Source organism: Andrographis paniculata, unplaced genomic scaffold, assembly GCF_009805555.1.
Source record: "Andrographis paniculata isolate CXL003 unplaced genomic scaffold, ASM980555v1 Contig82END, whole genome shotgun sequence".
NCBI lineage: Eukaryota > Viridiplantae > Streptophyta > Magnoliopsida > Lamiales > Acanthaceae > Andrographis > Andrographis paniculata.
The window spans coordinates 4,823,311-4,843,994 of NW_026137620.1; the positions used below are offsets into that span (position 1 = coordinate 4,823,311).

The 20,684-nt window shown below is 32.7% G+C and overlaps 1 protein-coding gene and 1 long non-coding RNA gene across 2 annotated transcripts; both read left to right on the forward strand.

The window, feature by feature from the left end:
* The first annotated feature begins 4,458 nt into the window (after nucleotides 1-4,458).
* Nucleotides 4,459-4,944, forward strand: LOC127241362 (uncharacterized). The gene has a single exon (XM_051260373.1). It carries the CDS (start codon nucleotides 4,459-4,461, stop codon nucleotides 4,942-4,944), a length of 486 nt encoding a protein of 161 aa, XP_051116330.1.
* A 410-nt stretch (nucleotides 4,945-5,354) lies between these two features.
* On the forward strand, nucleotides 5,355-7,232 carry LOC127241488 (uncharacterized). The gene is made up of 3 exons (XR_007836539.1): nucleotides 5,355-5,448; nucleotides 5,884-5,940; nucleotides 7,130-7,232. It is a non-coding gene; the product is annotated as an uncharacterized LOC127241488 (long non-coding RNA).
* Nucleotides 7,233-20,684: the final 13,452 nt, after the last annotated feature.

Sequence of the window (20,684 nt, forward strand, 5' to 3'; positions counted from 1 at the left end):
GGGACGTCTCGAGACATAGAAAGATGGGCTGAGTGAGTGAACTTACGTATATTGTATTATGGTTAATTTAGCCTTAACACTGTATTGTGTGGTCCGAAGTAGGAGGTGACGACCTCATAATGCAGTGTGGCGGTAGCATTTCCAATATGAGCCAACTGGGGGTGTTACAAGTTGGTATCAGAGCCTAGGTTTGGTAGATTTTGGCTCTTTGGATTAAAAAAGGTTTTGAAAATAATTATGATATTGAATTGGTTTGGCGAGGTTTGGGTTTTGTGGGTGCATTCATGTTAACGTGGTTTATGCTTTAATGTTATATCTGGTTTAGTTGTGTTGCTGAGTTGATATTGAATTAGGGAAGTCGGGGGCAGTATGTCAAATTCTCGAGGTGATGGTTTATGTAGGGCTATTCGAGGCCCAGAACTAGATCCTTCGTCTGATGAGTCACAATATCCTGTGCCAGAGCATGTACCAATAGAGGAACCTAATCAGGATTTCTTCCGGCAGTTTATGGTTGCGATGATGCCTCAACAGAGGAGTTTTATTGATGCTGTGATGCGGCATAACCAGCCAGCATATTCTGGTTCTGTAGAGCCTGGAGTTCTTGAGTTCTGGGTTGAAAAGATGGAAAAGATATTTCGTGTTGTTCAGGTTCCACCAGATCAACGAGTCAATATCGAGGCTTATTTCTTGGAAGGTCGAGCAAATCGGTGGTGGTTAGGTGAGGAAGCTGCGGGAGTGGACCAAGTGGATATGACTTGAGATGAGTTTAAAGCAAAATTAAAAGCTAGGTTTATACCGTCACATGTTCGAAAAGCAAAGAAGCAAGAGTTGCTGGACTTGAAGCAGGGTTCGATGTCAGTCGAAGACTATTTTGTAAAATTCAATGAGCTGGAGATGTATGTTCTTGACTACTTTTCCTGTGAGCGAGATAGAGTTGATCATTTTGTAGATGGGTTGCAGCAGAGGATTCAAGAAGCTTTAGCTGTGTTGGATATCAGTTTGTTGTATGAGGCTTACGAGCGTGCTGCTCGATTCTATCAGAAGCAGGAAGTCAGGCAGAAGAACAGTGAGAAGGAGATGGGGTATCAACATCAGTTTCGAGATAAAGGAAAAGCTAAGGTGGAGGACGAACCAAAGGGTAAAAATAAATTATGGCAAATATTCAGGTCTGGGCCATCGTATAAAGGGATTTCGATTAAAGAACCGAGTCAAGAGAGGTTTCAACAATCGGGGGTTGTTTGTCGACGTTGTGGAACAAGTCATTCAGGTACCCGTTGTGATAAATTTCCATTAACATGTTTTAAGTGTGGTGGTAGTGGTCATATTGCCAGGCTATGTCCGAGTGTGGTAACTGCAAGGGAGTTTCCAGAACCGAGATTTAGGCCATGGTAGCCGCCATCTTCACAGTCATAGGGGAGAGGATTAGGACCATCATGGCGAGGTGGTCGAAGCCAGTCACGTCCATCATCTAGCCAGCTAGGCAGAGGACCTGACCAGCGTGGCAGAATAAATGTGGTTACCCAAACAGAGGCTGATCATTACCCAGGTGAGGTTTTAACGGGTAGATTTCTTGTTTGCGGTTTGTCAGCTCTTGTGTTATTTGATTCGGGTGCAACGTTCTCGTTCATATCTAAACGTTTGGTTAAAAGATTGGGTCTGAATTCATCGGTAGAAGTGGTAGTGGAAGTTTTACTTCCATCAGGAGAAGTACTGGAGTGCCGAGAACTCTATATGCAAATTCCAATTAGGATTGGGGGAGTTGAGTTTGCTACTAACTTGTTGAGTATGAAGTTATCCAAGTTCGATGTGATACTGGGGATGGATTGGTTAATGGCATATCAAGCTCAATTTGATTGTCGAAAAAGATCAATTTCATTGGTTGGAGCAATGGGTGAACAAGTGAGCTATGCAGGATCGGCAAGACAACCTTCTATGAAGGTAATTTCATCCCTATCATTTCAAGCACTTATTCGTAAGGGGTATCCGGTGTATCTGTGTGAGGTAAGAGATTTGAAGCAAGGGGAGCAACAATAGCAAAATATTCCTGTGGTTCGAGATTTTCCTGATGTATTTCCTGATGATATTCCTGGTATGCCACTAGCTCGTGAGGTGGATTTTACTATTGATATTGTGTTAGGCGCCGAGCTAATATCAAGAGCCCCATATCGCATGGCACCGTTAGAACTCGCTGAACTTAAATTTCAACTACAGGAATTATTGGATAAAGTTTACATTCGTCCTAGTACGTCGCCTTGGGGTGCTCCAGTTTTATTTGTGAAAAAGAAAGATGGAAGCTTAAGGTTGTGTATTGACTACAATGGGCTGAATAAAGTAACGGTAAAGAATAAATATCCTCTTCCGAGAATTGATGATTTATTTGATCAACTGAGAGGTGCAAGTGTATTCTCCAAGATTGACTTGAGGTCTGGATATTATCAATTAAGGGTTGCAGAGCATGATATTCCTAAGACAGCCTTTCGCACTAGATACGGTCATTATGAATTTACGGTTATGTCTTTTGGGTTGACCAACGCCCCGGCTGCGTTTATGGAATTAATGAATCGAATTTTTCAACCATACCTCGATCAGTTTGTGGTGATATTTATCGATGATATCTTGGTATATTCTCCAGATAAAAAGACACATGCAAAACATTTGCGTGTGACACTAAATACACTGCGTGCGAGGAAGTTATATGCCAAGTTATCCAAATGTGAGTTTTGGTTGAAAAAGGTTGCTTTCTTGGGGCATGTAGTGTCTGGTAAGGGTATCTCAGTAGATCCTTCTAAAGTTGCGGCAATCTCAGATTGTCCAAGACCTACCAATCAACCAGAAGTAAGAAGCTTTTTGGGTTTGGCAGGGTATTACCGAAGATTCGTTCTTGATTTTTCGAGGGTTGCTAAGCCATTAACTAATTTGCTGAAGAAGGACACAATGATTAATTGGGATCGTGAATATAAGTCCTCTTTCTTAGAATTGAAACATCGATTAACTTCAGCACCAATCTTGGCTTTACCAGTAGAGGGTGAGGATTTTGAAGTTTATAGTGATGCTTCGAAAAGGGGATTGGGATGCGTCTTAATGCAGAATCAAAGATTTATTGCTTATGCGTCACGACAACTAAAACCTCACGAAGAAAATTATCCTACACATGACCTGGAGATGGCAGCAGTTGTATTTGCTTTGAAGATTTGGAGGCACTATCTTTATGGCGCCCATTGTAGAATGTTTACTGACCATCAGAGTCTGAAATATATCTTCACCCAAAGTGAATTAAATTTAAGACAAAGAAGATGGTTAGAATTGGTGAAAGATTATGATCTCGAAATTGTATATCATGAAGGTAAAGCAAATGTTGTAGTTGATGCCTTGAGTCGAAAACCAAGGCATAAGTTGGGTTATATGTCAGTTGCTGATGAACTGTGTCAAGATCTAGCACGGATGGAAATTGAAGTACTTGGACGGGGCATGACGCGGGGATATTTGCAAATGATGCAAGTTGAGCCTGAAATTTATAATCATATTAGAGCGGCTCAAATGGAAGATGATAAGATGGTCGAGCTGGCTATAAAAGTTCAGGGCGGTCAGACTCAAAACTTTAATATTGCTTCAGATGGGAGTCTTCGATTCCATAGGAGGTGGTGTATCCCAAAGGACCGAAGCGGTTTGAAAGAGAAAATTATGAGTGAGGCTCATAATACACCACATTCAATGCATCCAGGGGGGATTAAAATGTATCAAGACTTACGTCAACATTTTTGGTGGAAGGGCATGAAGAAGGATGTAGCCAAATTCGTTGCACAATGTTTAAACTGCCAAAAGGTAAAAGCAGAACATCAGAGACCGATGGGGTTGCTACAGCCTTTAGAAGTTCCGCTCTGGAGATGGGATTCTATTGCAATGGATTTTGTGACAGGACTTCCAAGGGCGAAGTTGGGAACAGATGCAATTTGGGTGATTATAGATAGATTGACTAAGTCAGCAGTGTTCATCCCAGTACGTATGACTTGGAGCATGCAGAAGTTGGCCCAATTACATGTTCATCATGTGGTTAAACGACACGGTATTCCTGAGGTAATCATATCGGATCGTGATCCACGTTTTCAATCTCGATTTTGGCAAAAATTGCAAGAAGCCTTTGGTACTCAGTTGCATATGAGTACTGCATTTCATCCAATGATTGATGGTCAATCAGAGCGAACTATCTGTATTCTGGAAGATATGCTAAGAGCTTGTGCAATAGAATTTCAAGGAAGTTGGGAGGACTACTTGGATTTAGTGGAATTCTCATATAATAATAGTTATCAAACAAGTATTGGAATGGCTCCTTTTGAAGCTCTTTATGGACGAAGATGCAGAACTCCTTTAAGTTGGGATGACATGAGTGATCGACTGCTGATATTAGGTCCAGAAATGATCGAATAATCAAAAAATAAGATTCGAGTTATCAGGGAGAAGATGAAGATAGCTCAAGATCGCCAAAAAAGTTATGCCGATAAAGCCCGACGTGAAGACCAATATCAAAGTAGAGATTTCGTCCTGATAAAAGTATCTCCAATGAAAGGTATTAGAAGGTTTGGAATTAAAGGAAAATTGAGTCCGCGTTATGTTGGACCCTATGAAATCCTCAATCGAGTTGGGGATTGGGCTTATCGGTTAGCACTTCCTAATTCCATGGAACGAATTCATAATGTGTTTCATGTATCGCAGCTTCGTAGGTATGTCACAGATCCTTCTCATATTTTATCTCCGGATGAGTTAGAGCTAAATGAGGATCTTTCATATGAGGAAATGCCTCTTTGGATCATGGACACAAAGGTTCGAACTACGAGGAACCGAGATATTCGTATGATGAAGGTAATGTGGTCCCGGCATGGAGCAGAAGAGGCTACGTGGGAAGTAGAACAAGAGATGTTCAAAGCATACCCACATTTGTTTAATTAAGTAGTGTTGTTATGCGTTTGAGTTTAGATTTCGGGGACGAAATCTTTTAAGGGGGAGTAAATTGTAATACCCTGATTTTGGAGTGTATAAAATAATATTATTATAGCAAATAAATATTTTTATAATATTTTGGAATTAAGATATTAATATTTTGGAACAAATTTTATTCCTATTTTATATATTGATTATGATTGAAAAGACTGTTAAACGGATAAATATCGATAAAGATAAATATAAAATATAATATATATAATATAATAATAATAATAATAATAATAATAATAATGATAAGGATGAATGATAACGAAGATATAATAATAATAATAATAATAATAATAATAATAATATAATATATAATATATAATAATAATATAACTATATATATACATATAAAACAAACCAACACACCTGCGAACGAAGGCAGAGGAAGAAATGCGAAGGAGAAGAAAGAAAGAAAAAAAAAAAAGAAAAAGATTTAGCTGTCCAATTTGGATTCCGACTTCGGTATTGTATTATTTGTTATACGTATAATTTAATTATGGATTTTAATATGAATTTCTATATTGGGAATATTAAATTAGAAATTCTTCAAAAATTCATAACCGGCTATTTGGCTATTTAATCGACGAATTTTTTTAGCTAATAGCCTATTCGTAGTCCTAGTATTATATTTTGAGAATTTTGTATCGATCCGAGCCGAATTGAAAACAGCAGTGTATTTCACCTGCCTGTTTATTCATATCTTTAGGTATTTTTATTTAATAATCGGGCGATATAAATATTATGAGGTATAAGAGTTTTATAACTAGAATATCGTAGTCTGCTAAATATAAAAGTTTGAAACCCAACGAGCTAACTATAGAAATTAGCTTTTGAATAAGCAGGTAGCTCCTATATATAAATATATTGCTCAACTGATTTGAGTAAATAATGGGGCAGGTGTACGTTGGAAGAGATTTGGGTGAAATTGCGGGAGCTAGGTAGTGTCGATAAAAGGTAAGCAGTAGGGAATTAAATCTAATTTTAAGAAATTAGGTATGCATGTTGCATGCGATTCTGATTAATATGTTAACATGATATTATGTGAATCATTTTGTTGCATGTATATATTTATATATATTTGTGTGTGTGTATGCATGTGGGAGACTTCACGGTTTATGATATTTGATATACATATATGATCGCGTTGGTGAATTTATGAGAAGAAGGATAGGTGAGCTGTCTCACCAGCCCTTTTCGGTAAATTCACTTATTTGGCATGTTGCACACATATTGCACGGTTTATCGGATGTGTTTTATGGATCTATCGTCTAGTCGTTGTGTGCGGTAGTGCTAGGCGAGGGCATCATCTGGGGTTAGGATATTCGACCCCGATGTACCGTAACACTTTGGCGATAGTGGACGATAGTAGTCGGACAACTGGGTGACTTAGTCGCACGGTCATTCAGGGATTAGACCTATTGTAGTTGAGACGTATTTGGTCTAATCATTCGTGTTCGGTGTTGTTCCACTCATTGGACTGATCACTAGTGAGGTCTACCGGTAGTTTAGGATCATATGCCAAACTCCAAACGTGATCCCGTTAGGGCGCGCGAGGAGGAGTAGAGTTTCCGGGTTTCCCTTGGGTGATTCCAGGTTGCACGGATTCTATTACATTACACGGGATAGGGCTAGTCAGTGGGGGTCCTATCTTCGCTATCACAGACTATGGGGCGTCTTGTGGTTAATGGCGACAACGTTCGGCTATCCATGTATTGATTGTATGAGTGGTATGGTGGGTATATGAAAGTGACCGGATGACCATTATATTATTATGGGTTTATCAGGTCCTTCCTTGAGCCGAGGATTTTTCGGCTATTTATTGATGATGGTCTAGTGAGCTTGTTATTACGGGGCCGAGGGTATTCCGGCTGCTCACTTAGACAGATGTAGTGAGCCTGTGATTATGGAGCCGAGGTTATTCCGGCTGCTCACTTTGGCGGATATATATATATATATGTGAGTGTGCATTGTTGTCGAGTTTGATATCTGTATTGCATCATTTCACTATTGGCATGACATGACACGTATTTTATGATTAACGGGAATTAGACTTTATTTTAAAAAGGTGTTAAATGATATATTTCACATTAGTTCTTAAAATGGATTTAATTCTGGACTGCTTTTAAGAAAATATTTGTTTCAGGTATGCATGGCACATCCGAGACAGGGGACGTCTCGAGACATAGAAAGATAGGCTGAGTGAGTGAACTTACGTATATTGTATTATATGTAAATGTTTAACCGGAAAAACCTCTTGTTAAGGGGTGTGTTTTGTAAATATTTATAAATCAGATTTTGGTATATATAATAATGCGCTTTTATGGTTAATTTAGCCTTAACATTGTATTGTGGGGCCCGAAGTAGGAGGTGACGACCTCATGATGCAGTGTGGCGGTAGCATTTCCAGTATGAGCCAACTGGGGGTGTTACACTAATGATAAAATCTTCACAATAATTTTCATTCGACATATTTTGACATTATCAAATTCGAGCTCATCTGCTAAGCGGGTAGATTTCTTGTATTGCATAAAACGTAATTCTCAGGGAACATACATACTGGTGACAAATGGTATTTGAGAAAAAAAAAAATCAAAGTCTACACACCTAATATCGCAACTATTTTACTACAAAATTAAACCTAGCAAGATGGCGATGAAGATACTTAATATACAATAATGTTACTATAATTTAAAACATATTACAATAACCTATATTTGAAACGATGGTGGGTTACGATACTGAAGTAAGCTTGACTTACTCAAAAACTTGTACAAACCAAATAAAGACACAAGACAAAAAATTAGAATATACTACGAATTAGAAAGAAAAAAACTAAAATATCAGTTTTTCCAAATACAAAAAATTTAACTTAATTCTTGAACTTCGTTTGAGAAATGAGACCTTATTGAAATTTTGAACAAACTGTGCACTTTTATTTTATCATCTCAGTTGGTCTTTGATCAAAAAAACTTCCAATGCAGCGGCGGTGATGATTTTAAGGATGACGGTCAAAGGCGACAATCGGAATGTGGGAGGAGAAAAGTTTTTGAAGAAAAAAATGATTGAGATCGTCTGTATTTTTAGGTTCGGTTATTTTTTTGTATTATTTTTATATCGATTATAGTATATAAATAATAAAGCAAGGTACATCACTTTGCAGTTTAATTTGTATAATACGACTACTTTAGAGTATATAAGTAGATAATATAGATTTACGTAATTTCAACGGAAGTATATAATATATTTGTTACATAAACTCATTATTTAGGGCAAAATGGGTAATATAGAACTATCTGTAAATATTTTATAAAGTAGAAAGTGCACTGTGTTAATATAACTTGTACGGACTGAACTTAAATGTATTTTGTCTGACAATGATTTAACGGACAATTGGATTAAAATCTCTCTTTCTATTTTGACATTTAAGTTCAGTCCCCATCCACACTTTACACACACTGCACTCCCCACTTTTTAATAATTATTAGCATTAACTCCCTACCCCAAAGCTCAATTACAATGTAACCCCTATCTCTCTCCAAAATTTATTTTATCATTTCAGATATTCATCTCTCCTCATTTGGTTATTCTCGCGCGAAGTAGTTTCTGTCCAGCCTTCTGTTTCTTTCACGCATGATCGATGGCGATGTCGAATCCAAATTTCAATATTTAGATTTATTTTGCACAAGGAAAACACCGATAAGAAAAAGTTTCGATTTCAAGTTGTGATAATTTTTTTGGTTGATTACAGTGGTGTTGTTAGGGCGCACGATCGATCCTATCCATGTTCCACTGAAAACAAAGATCGGAACTAAAGTATGATCGATTATCTTCACTATTATTTCACTAATCCATTGGTGATTGTACTTTGTTCGAGATTATTTGTGCAGAATGTGGTAATTTTTTACAATATATAATAGTGTGTATAGAAAAAAGTTTTAAGACGGCTGTTGCGATTTAATGGTAATATGTGTGGGCATTTTCACAAAAAAAACTTTCTCTGGTGAAGTATACCTATATTTATCAATCTTATACCTATGTTGTCTGATATTGTATGTTTTATTTCTTTGAAGATGCCCTTGTTTGGTTGATATGTATTACAACCACTCATGTATGACCCTTGGTATATATTCCATGTGCTTTTAAATTTGATGGTTCATATAATCTTGTTGCTATGCAGTCGTGTCTGCCGAAAATAATGAAAATTGGGAATAGTTTTGTTGGAGGTTAAGGTTTTTTCTTCACGTTGATAGTCAGTATAATTGGAAAGAATACATTTATTTATATATACTCGAGACTTCTAAAATTTATCCCTGCCGTATTTTTTTGAGCCACCACGCATACTGCCTCTGGCACTTAGTGGACAACTTTTGCACATAGGTATGTGTAGAATATATGTTTTATTTTTTATGATATATGCAACAAGATAATTATATTTCTTATATGGAATACAGATATATCCGATGAACCACAAGAAACAATAGATGTTCGTTTTCATCAAAGCTGCTTACGAAGAATCCATTAATCCGGTGCCGACTCATGATATGGATGTGGCATAGAACAACTTGCAAGCAAAGATAATTCCTTCTACAACATCTATCTAACTAGGTCGGCCAAAAAAAGACGGTTGAATCATAATAGGTAAAACAATTTAAAAAATGTTGTCGTTGTGGTCGCCAAGGACATAACCGACGGAGTTGCAAGGAGGATTTATCTTATGTATTTTTTATTTCCTCATATGACTGAAATTTTCTTTTATTTTTGGCTGATTGTACATTGAACAGAGGTCTTTGTACGAGACCATTATTAAATGATTATTGGATGATATTCCCATTATATTCATTGTCGTACACAACTAATATGTGGTGGTATGTATCATTACGAATTAATTGCAAATTAGTCGTATCCAGGAGTATGTGAATTCACAACGAAAATACATTAAAGTTATTGTAGTTGTATAAAACATGACCAATGATAACAATTATCAACAACGACAATACACTAGATATAGAGCTTGGCTTATTATATACAGAGGTCCTTTGTGTCCCCAAAATACTCTTTATGGTATAACATGACTCATAGTGTATTCCCACCATTTATCTCAAATTAAATTAACATTGAATCACTTGTAGGCATTTAATATTTTTGACGGAATTGTTACAATGACAATACGAGTATTCTATGACATTTGAGAAGTATATTCATTAATACCGGAGGTATACATAGTACGAGTAAGCGGACGCATCTTTGTGTATGGAAGTATTTCATATTTGAGTGCAGGTATTATTAATTTGAACATGGGTATTCAACAAAAAAGGGTCAAAATTTGGCAATGATTGTTGTTAGATCAAATAACTACGAGTTGATTACATCATATTCACTTTATGGGCAGTGAGTGTGTAGTAGGGGATACCTCCGAGACAACATATGAAAGAACCTACCTATGCATTCAATGGTGGATAAAGAATGTCACTTACGATATATATGAAATAAAATATGTTGAGATGGTCTATAGTAATAGGTATATTGAAGTCACTGGATAACTGATAACTTAAAACGTTCTTTGTAATGTAATTGTCCGTCCAAGCATTTATGAGAGTGAGAAGTAACACCCAACGAGAGTAATTGGACTATAAGAGATAGAAAATATTAATTGTGAGACGTATTGGACTTTTCCACAATATAGGGAGCATATTGAGTACAGATCTTCTCAATATACATCAAATATATATATAATTACTTATAAAGCTCATTCCTCAATACAAGTACATAAAATTAATTTAAAAGTATGTAACTTAATGAATAGAGAAACAAATATCATCATTGGGGGTATGTGGTTTCCATATAAGGGTCTTTTGACACTTAGTCATGATTGTGACTAGTTTAGACGGCTATGATTTGAATATATCATTGCAATTTCTTCGAATATAGGTTTCTATCAACAATACTACCGAAAGGATCATTGAGATCATTTGTTTATGTATTCAAAGGTGAATAAGAATGTCACATAAGCTAAATTTGACATAGTATATGATGTTGATCATGGTAAGACATATCAATGAGTTAGTGAATAACTGATGAGATATATCTCAGTCCTTACATTTTTTATTGGCTTTGTCAATGTCAGTATTTTGTAGACTAGGAAAAACATCCCCAGCGAACAAATATGTTACAAGGTATAACGAATAAATATGATACACGAGACATATTAGGATTGTCCATACTATAAGTATTAGTCATTGGGTGTATATTAAACGTGTCCATCGGTGCTTTCAGAACAGTATGGTGAGTACATATCTTTTCACTACATGTCGAATATATATGTAGTTACTTATAAAGTTTAGTCATTAATAAGAGTACATGCAATCGTGACAGAAGTATGTAAGTTAATTAAATGAGGGACATATGTCTTTATTGGGAGTATGTTGTTCAAATTTAGGGGTTTCTCCACACCCAATCATAAAAATTTGCGCACCGAAGTATATTTATTAATTCTGTGTATATATACTTCTAATAGCAAAACTCATACTTATGGAAAACCACATATATCATTTGTTAAATTAGAAACTATAATGATCCTTAAAAATTTTGACAAAATATAATAAGATCTTCATAACAATTTTTGTTCGACATGTTTTGATATCGTCAAATTTGGAGCACATTTGTTAAGCGGGTAAATTTTCATGTTGCATAAAGCGTAACTCTCAGAGAACATACATACTAGTGACCCACAATCATGTCTCTCACCTTGGACTTGACAATATTTAAAACAAAAGTCTGCAAAGGTATATACAACATCAATTCAAATTTATGACATACCTATATAAGTATGTAACTTTCCTGTAGAAGAACGTCAATTGAAAACCAAAGTACACATTATATATTATTTGTTGTAACTAAAAATATATGGAGGCATTAACGCACACTAGTAAAAACAAATAATATTTTTATAAATAGACAAAATAAATATATGAACAACCAACAATGTCATAGAGATATTAACAAACACCTTCAGAACGTTAAAAAGTCACTCCAAATGAGAAATTAGCACCAACGGTATTTGGAAAAAAAATCGAATTCTGCCCACCCATATCGCAACTATTTTACGACAAAATTAAACCTAATAAGATTAAAATGAAGTTAATCTATATACAATAAGGTTATTTACACTTTAAAACACATCAAAATAACCTATATTTGAAATAATGGTGGGTTACGATGTCGAAGTAAGCTCGATTGACACCTAAGCTTGTACAAACCATATAGAAGTATATGATAAAGAGATTAGAGTATATCACGAATTAGAAAGCACAAAACTAAAATATCGATTTTACCAAATACAAAAACTTTAACTTAGTTCTTGAACTTCGTTTGGGAGAGGAAACCCTCTTTGATATTTCGAGCAGACTATGCACTTTTGATTTATCTTCTCGGTTGGTCTTTGATTTAAAACAAAAAATAAACTTCCAATGCAGTAACGGTGATAATTTCAAGGATGACGATCGGAGGCGACAGTCTAAAAGTGAGAGGAGAAAGGTTTTTTAAGACAAGAAGTGATTAAGATCGTGTGTATTTTTAGGTTTGGTTGTTTTTGTTTTTGTTATTTTTGTAACTGATTATAGTATATAATTAATAAACCAAAATACATTACTTCGCAATTAAATTTGTATAGCACAATAATTTCAGAGTACGTAAGTAGAGAATGTAGGTTTACGTAAATTTAGCGGGAGTATATAATATATTTGTTACATAAACTTATTATTTCAGGGGCAAAGTAGGTACTACGGAGCTATTTGTAAATATTTTACAAAAATAGGGAGTGCAATATCTTGAATTAACCTGTAGGGACTGAACTTAAATCTATTTTATTTGACAGGGATTTAAATCAAAATATTCCATAATTTAAATCAAAATCACCCTTAAAACATACATTCGATATAATTTTTTGTATTAAAATATAAATTAATATAAATAATATATTTAAAAAATAAGTTTTAATGGTTTATATATATATATATATAAAAGTCTAAATATATATATATATATAAATGGATGTTAGTCTTTAAAGGTGTTTTTCTAAGGTAAAAAATATTCTCAAATTTTATTATTTAAATTTTATATATTTTTGAAAAAAAATTAAATAATTTTTATAAAACATCTTATAAAAAAATTAAATCTTTCCAAATTTTTAGCAAAGATATGCATCCTAAATGTGTGTTGTATTGTAACTGAATGGATGCAAATGGCCGGCTCAAGGCCTGTATATTTGGGCCGGTTTCAATCCAAAATAATTTTGAAATGGGCTACGTTGAACATTTTTTAATGTAATTTAAATTAGGCCAAGTCCAACTATAATAATATTGAGGTTCTTTTTATTTTTTATTTTTTATTTTTTATCCGGTTATAATGGCTAGTTTTATGACCATTTTCTTATTAATTTTTGTACATTGACTGTGTTTATGATAGAGAAAGTATATTATATATGGTCTTGGCTTGGCAAAGTTAAAATGCCCAATTAACTTTTACTTACATATTGGTCTTGTTAATTTAATCATTATTATTATTTTTATACTTACATATTGGTCTTTTTAATTTAATCATTATTATTATTTTTATTATTCATTTATTTATTTTTAATACTGGGTGTGTTTGATTTGAATGTGGAAATGAGTTTGAGTTTAATTTAAATTTTAAAAGGAAGTTTGGAAGATTTGTTTGTTTTGGTTTTATAGATTTGAGAAGGTTTTGAGAAGAGAAGTTGGGATTGATGTGATAAATAAGAAGTATATTGACTTGATTGTTTATATAATGATATTTTTAAAAATTAATTTAAAATTTTAGAAAATTATAATTAGTTTTTTTTGTTTAAATGCAAAACGGTATTATTCAATATTATTAAAATTACTTTTGTACCATTATTGTATCATTTTTATTAAGATAACACATTTTAATTGTTGGGGCTGCTGATTTCATTCATATAAAACAACGAGACAATACTGTATAAGAATAATAATATTGCTGGACAGTACTAATGGTTTGCTGGCTCTAATTTTTTGTAATTTTTATTTTTTATTGTTTTATTTGAAAAATTTTTCCATGCAACAATTTTTAAGTTCTCAACTTTACTTTATATTGCTTTTTGAATGGTAGAGAGTCAATATTATGTAAATAATTTGAATGGAATACTTTTTTTTTTTTTTTTCGGTGAAATCTACAAAATTGTGTAGTTAATATAAAAATAATAAATATATGTAATATATTGAATTTTTTTGGAAAAGTATGCGTGTTTGGTTTTATAAAAAGAACACACCAGTAATATTTAAATATTGAAATTTAAATATATTTTGATATTTACAAATAAAAATAATAATTTTTTTTTGTCTAGATAGAAATTTTGAAATTTAAAAACAAAAAATTATATTTTACGATTTAAAAAAATATTTTGAATTTAAATAATATTTTAAAATAATAAATTTCTAAAAATAATATTTTTTATATTAAAAATATGGGTAAACTGTTTTTTAGTCCCGTATCTGGACCCCCTTATCATTTTAGTCCCGTAAGTGGAGCCTGTCACAAACTAGTCCCATAAGTGAAAAATTTTCGCTGTTTTAGTCCTCCGGCGCCGGAGATGCCCGCGACACGTGGATTTTTTTATTTTATTTTTTTATTATTTAAATTTTTTTTAAAACTTATTTTTAATTTCTTTTAAATTTTATTTGTATTTTATTTTATTTTTTTTATTTGGTCCAATTAAAAAAATTATAAAAATTATAAAAAATGAAAAAATAAAATAAAATCCACGTGTCCGCCAGGTGTCGCTGACCTGGCGGACACGTCATCCGGTGAGCCACGCGGGCATCTCCGGCGCCGGAGGACTAAAACAACGAAATTTTTTCACTTATGGGACTAGTTTGCGACATGCTCCACTTACAGGACTAAAATGATAAAGGGGTCCAGTTACGGGACTAAAAAAACAGTTTACCCTAAAAATATTTGCAATTTTGTTTTGAATTTAAATAATATTGAATTAAATTCATAATTAATTGTTGTTATTATAAGTCAATACCGTGATTAAAGTAATTGTTGGGATATGAAACCTGATTATATCCTAAAATCTAGGGATATGATTTAGATATTATATTCTTGATTTTAGAGATATGATTTAGATATTATTGGCACAGGTTTAGTCTATAAATATCAATGTATTCTCACTTGGAGGGAACCAGCTTTTGTATCGATATCCTTGGAGGCTCACAATACTAGACCGCGGTCATTGACGACGTTACAAATGAGGTATGGGTATATTTCATTAAGTGTAAATATGATGCTTTTGATAACCTTTAGGAGGTGGAAAACAAGTGCAATGGGAGTATTGAGCCGATTTATGAACAATCCTGAAAGACAGTTTAAGGTGGTGACCTTAGATGAGTTGAGGTTGTGTTCAACTTCAATTAACCTCAATGAGTGAAGAATGAGGCTTTGTGTTGTCATTGCCGATATAGTATAATGTTGAAGTGGAAGATGTAATCAGTCTTCAAGTGGAAGATTGTTGAGATATGAAGCCTGATTATATATATGATTTAGATATTATATTCTAAATTTTAGAGATATGATTCCTAAAATTTAGGGATATAATTTAGATATTATATTTTAAATTTTAGATATAGGATTTGAATATTATTGGCATAGACTTAAGCTATAAATATCCATGTATTCTCACTTTAACATGTGGTCTGCGTATTTTATAGTAAAATTTCTGGCTTGACAGCGCCCCCAGACGTAGATCATTCTGATCGAACTGAGTTACCAAATTTTTGTGTTATTGTGTTCTTATTTGTCTCTTCTCGATTTCCTGAAATTTCCGTAACAGTACCGATGTTGTTTACGAATTTGATTATTATTATTATTATTATTATTAGTAGTAGTAGTAGTAATTTTCTATAAATATATTATTTTATTTTTTAAAATATATCTTAAAGCTCCTATTAATATACTATTTTTTGTATTTTAGTATAAATATACTTAATACCTCATTTTATATTTATGGCATTAAACTTCTTATATTAAAGTTAAAATATGTACAAAATATTCTATTAGTCCAAAAAGTTTATGTTTGTTCAAAAACACACTTAATTATATTCATTTTATACAAATAAAATAGATAAAATATTTTAAATAGTCTCGTATGAGTAAAATAAATAAATAATCAATTCTTTATATTATAATTTTATTTTTGTTGAAATTAGGTAACAATTCGTTTTAAAAAATTATTAAATGAATAATTGATAACTTATTTGTTATTTATTTTATTCAAAAATTTATTATTTAAGATATTCTATACTTTTATTTGTATAATTAAGTATACATTTACAACTAAATATCAATTTTAGACGAAGATGGTATTTTGTGTCTACTTTAATTTAAGACAATTTTCATATAATAATACAAAATATTGTTACTTCTACATGGCGAAGCTGAGATATGACGGAATCAGAAACTACAGATTTGATAATACCGAAATTGAATATTAGATACAATCGAATCCGAGCCTAGTGCAGACGCGATTTTCTTAAAGAGAATTATGTACACCACTGATAGCCTCATAGGATAAAACGAATTAAATGGAATAAAGAATTCCACAAACCAAATTATGAGGTAAGACTTTTATAGAAATTTTGCAGAAGAGTTGTCAAGAAAAATTTTGGAACACGAGGAAAACTGTATGAATCAAATTTATAGAAATTTTGCAGAAGAGTTGTCAAGAAAAATTTTGGAACACGAGGAAAATTGTATGAATTAGATTTTTCAAAAAGAAAAAATTCAGAATGTGAAGAAAAAAAATTTGTAGGAATTTTTGGATATATAATAAAATTGAAGAAGAACAAATTAATTGACTATGGCCCACGAACTCCCACCGCCTAAGGCTTCATTTTTACTATATCAAGACCAAACTAACGAAGCCCATGCTAAGCTAGCCCAATTCAATACATACTCACAATTTTCTTTTATTAATTATGGGTCCATTACAATATATGGCATGGCGTGGAGTTTGTTTTATATTCCTATATGGGATAAAGTCTTTTCATGTTCTACTTTTCCTATTTTATTAATACACTCAATGAAAAATTTTGTATATTTTTACTAAAACATAATAGCTATTACTATTTTCGTCCCACTCTAAAGGTCTCATTTATTTTTTGTGTGTTAATATTTAAATATTAATTATTATATCAAAATATAGTACAAATTAAGAAAAAATTGCAAAAATACTTCTATTAGTGTCTTATAATACTAATAAAAGGACATTTGTACAAAAAAAAATACATATATAAGTATATTTTTAATGTTAAAATGTAAAAGGTAAATGTGACCCTAAAAAGTGGGCGAAGGAAGTATATCATTTTCAAAAAAAAATACTATCTGAAAATCACACCAAACAAATATTTTATGTTAATGACTATCATCATTCAAAAATAAAATAATATTTTGTAACATTCAATAACAAATTAAATTGGTCAACAAAAGTATCTCAAGTAGAGAATGTGTTTAGTTGTACTCATATATGTTTTGAGTTATACAACGAATAATTAAAGTTTAAAAAATATATATTAATTGAATCTAATATTTCAAATAAAATATTTTTTAATATAATATTTTATATTAATATTCATTAAATATATATGTAGATCTTGCATGCACCGTTGCAGTGAAACTAAAGTTGAATTAATGCTTGCTTATAAATGTTCAACTTGCTTTCCATGCAACAGTCGCTTGTTTTCCGCGCTCACTGGTGTCTGTGTAGTCGCTGCTTGTTTTCCACGCTCGATGGTGTTTGTGCAGCTGCCGCTTGCTTTTTGTGCAACCGCCGCTGACTAGCGGAAATAAATAATATTCACTCAATTAATGTCACTCGCTGAAACAAATGCAGAGTTAATGTAGGGGAAATAAATGCACCGATGACTTATGCGTTGAGTTAATGTAGCCATCACTTCGCTCAATTCTAGGCATAGATTTTTGCATATTGACTGCACAGATTTCCGCTCGCACTTTTGACTTGTTGTCGTTGTTTGTTGACTTTCACCCATCGCTAGCGTTGACTTTGTCACTTGTGTTGATAGTTGACTTTTGGCGTTGACCTTTGACTTTTGCGCAATTTTCTATTTTTTGCTCTTGAAGTCATTTTTTCTGCGTTTTGAGACCAAAATCAAAAGTTGTCATTATTTTATCAATTACTAGAGAATATATTTCCATAAAATGAATTTCAGATCTTTGTAAAAAACATTGGGCCACAAGTCTTACTTTATATCTGACAATTTCATTATTTTCATTTCGTTTTCGAATAAATAACCATTTATACCAACAGACTTAACACCTTCACGTATTTGAACAATGGGTCCAAAATATTTTTGTTTTGCCAATGCATTCAATTTAGACTGGATCGCATCTTTCCATTTTGGTCAATCTAATCTTTTTCGACATTCATCAATTTATCTAGGTTCTAGATTCTTATTATTTTCCATTAGATCAAGTGCTACATCATATGCAAAATTATTATCCATAGTTATTTCCTTTCGCTTCCAATGTTTTCTGGTTGTAACATAATTTATTGAATTTTCAGGAGAATGTTTATTAGAATAAACTCCTTCGGGATTTTGATCTATGTTACTAGTTTCTTGAGACTTTTGATCAACATTCAATTCCTTAATTTTTTATTTGTTCATCTTTTCTTTTGAGAATTGTTTTATTTGGAACCTATAAGTCTGCCACGTTTCAGGCGTGTAATTGATTCATTAGCACTTTACATTTTTCCTTCAGGAACAACAATTTTAGTAGGTGCATTTTCTGCAACTATATATGTTCTAGTGACTCTACTGGCATCACAAAAAACATCAGGTAGTTTATTTGCAATTTGCTGCAAATGCACAATTCTTTGTACTTCTAAGTCATTTTAATTTGTGCGAGGATCAATGAGAGTAGATGGTATATTCCAAGTAATTTCCTTTTTAAGTTGATCAGTTTCTCTCCCTAATGTCGGGAAATGTGACTCGTCAAAATGACAATCAGCAAAACGAGCCGTAAATAAATCACCAAGTAATGTTCCAAGATATTTAATAATAAATGTATATTTGTAACAGACATATATCATCAATCTCCGTTGATGGCCTATTTTTGTATGTTGTGGCGCTATAATCGGCACATAAACTGCGCACCTAAAAGTTCATAGAATTTGAAATATTAGGCTTTTTATTGTACACTAATTGTACTGGGGAGTAGCTATGATAACTTATCAGTCTTAACTTTATTAATGTTGTTGCATGTAAAACTGTATGTCCCCAAGCAGATACGGGAAGTTCAAATTTCATCAACATTAGCAATTAATTGCAGGCTCTTTATAAGTGATTCAACTACACCATTTTGAGTATGTACATGAGGTACATGATGCTCAATATCAATCCCAATAAACATGCAATAATCATCAAATATCTTGGATGGATATTCACCAGCATTATCAAGATGAATTTTTTTTATTGAGTGATCTGAAAATTGTGCTCGCAATTTAATTATTTGAGCAACTAATTTCACAGAAGCCAAATTGCGAGTAGATAACAAACATAAATGCGACCATCGAGTAGATGCCTCAATAAGAACCATAAAATATCTGAATGGTTTGCATGGTGGATCTACAGGTCCATATATATCATTGTGAATTCGTTTTAGAAATGTTCGGGATTCAATTCCCAATTTTGTTGATAATGGTTTAATTATTAACTTCCTTTGTGAGCAACAAACACATTTCAAATAATTTATTTTCAATATCCTTTGATTTTACTAACCGGTCGCACGTTCAATCAAATATTTCACATATTATGTGATCACAATTTAATGTAATACAGGGGAAGGGTTCGTCTCCACAAGGATTGCGTGATTCACTCTTTCGCATTCTAATACAGTACAAAAAAAAGGGAATTTTCTTTTGTTATCTAATGAAGACAAAATAACAAAGCAATTAAATCAACAGATAACAAGCTATTAAGGGGATGTCTGACTCAAGGGGTGATGCAGATGTGGCACTTGAGTTTTATCATTGATTCAATAAAGTTAGTTTTTATTAAAGTATCAATAAAATGGTTATAGTTATCAACAAGCTCTGACAACCAATTTTTCCTTACAGTGTAGGTAATTAAGGTACGACCATTAACTACCCCTAATTAAGATAATAAAACTAGGTGTGCCCATAAGAAATATTTCCTAATCGCATTCTAATTTAGAAAAACCCAATTCAAAATAATTACTACCCTAGAGGAGCAATTAGATTCGATTTTCTAACCTCCGGGAAGGAACTACTCAACCCGGTTGTCACCTATTCAAGTGCGAATACAATTACGGATATCCTACCTGAATTGACTTTAGATTATCAGACTAATTTAAATATCGGTACCAAAATATCCAATCAATCTAACAATAAAAAATGTTATTTTCAGAATTAGACAAATATTGATAATAAAAAAAAGACTCTTATAAAGAAAGTCAAGAATCTCCAAAACATAAGAACCAAACCATTATCATCCCCCAAACCAGAAAAGTATCTACTTCATAATTAAATAGCAAAGAACAATAAAGAAAGATAAAGTCATAGTTGGAGGGGAAATCTTCTCTGCCGATTTGCTCCTACGTGATCTATATGTCAGTCTCTTGCT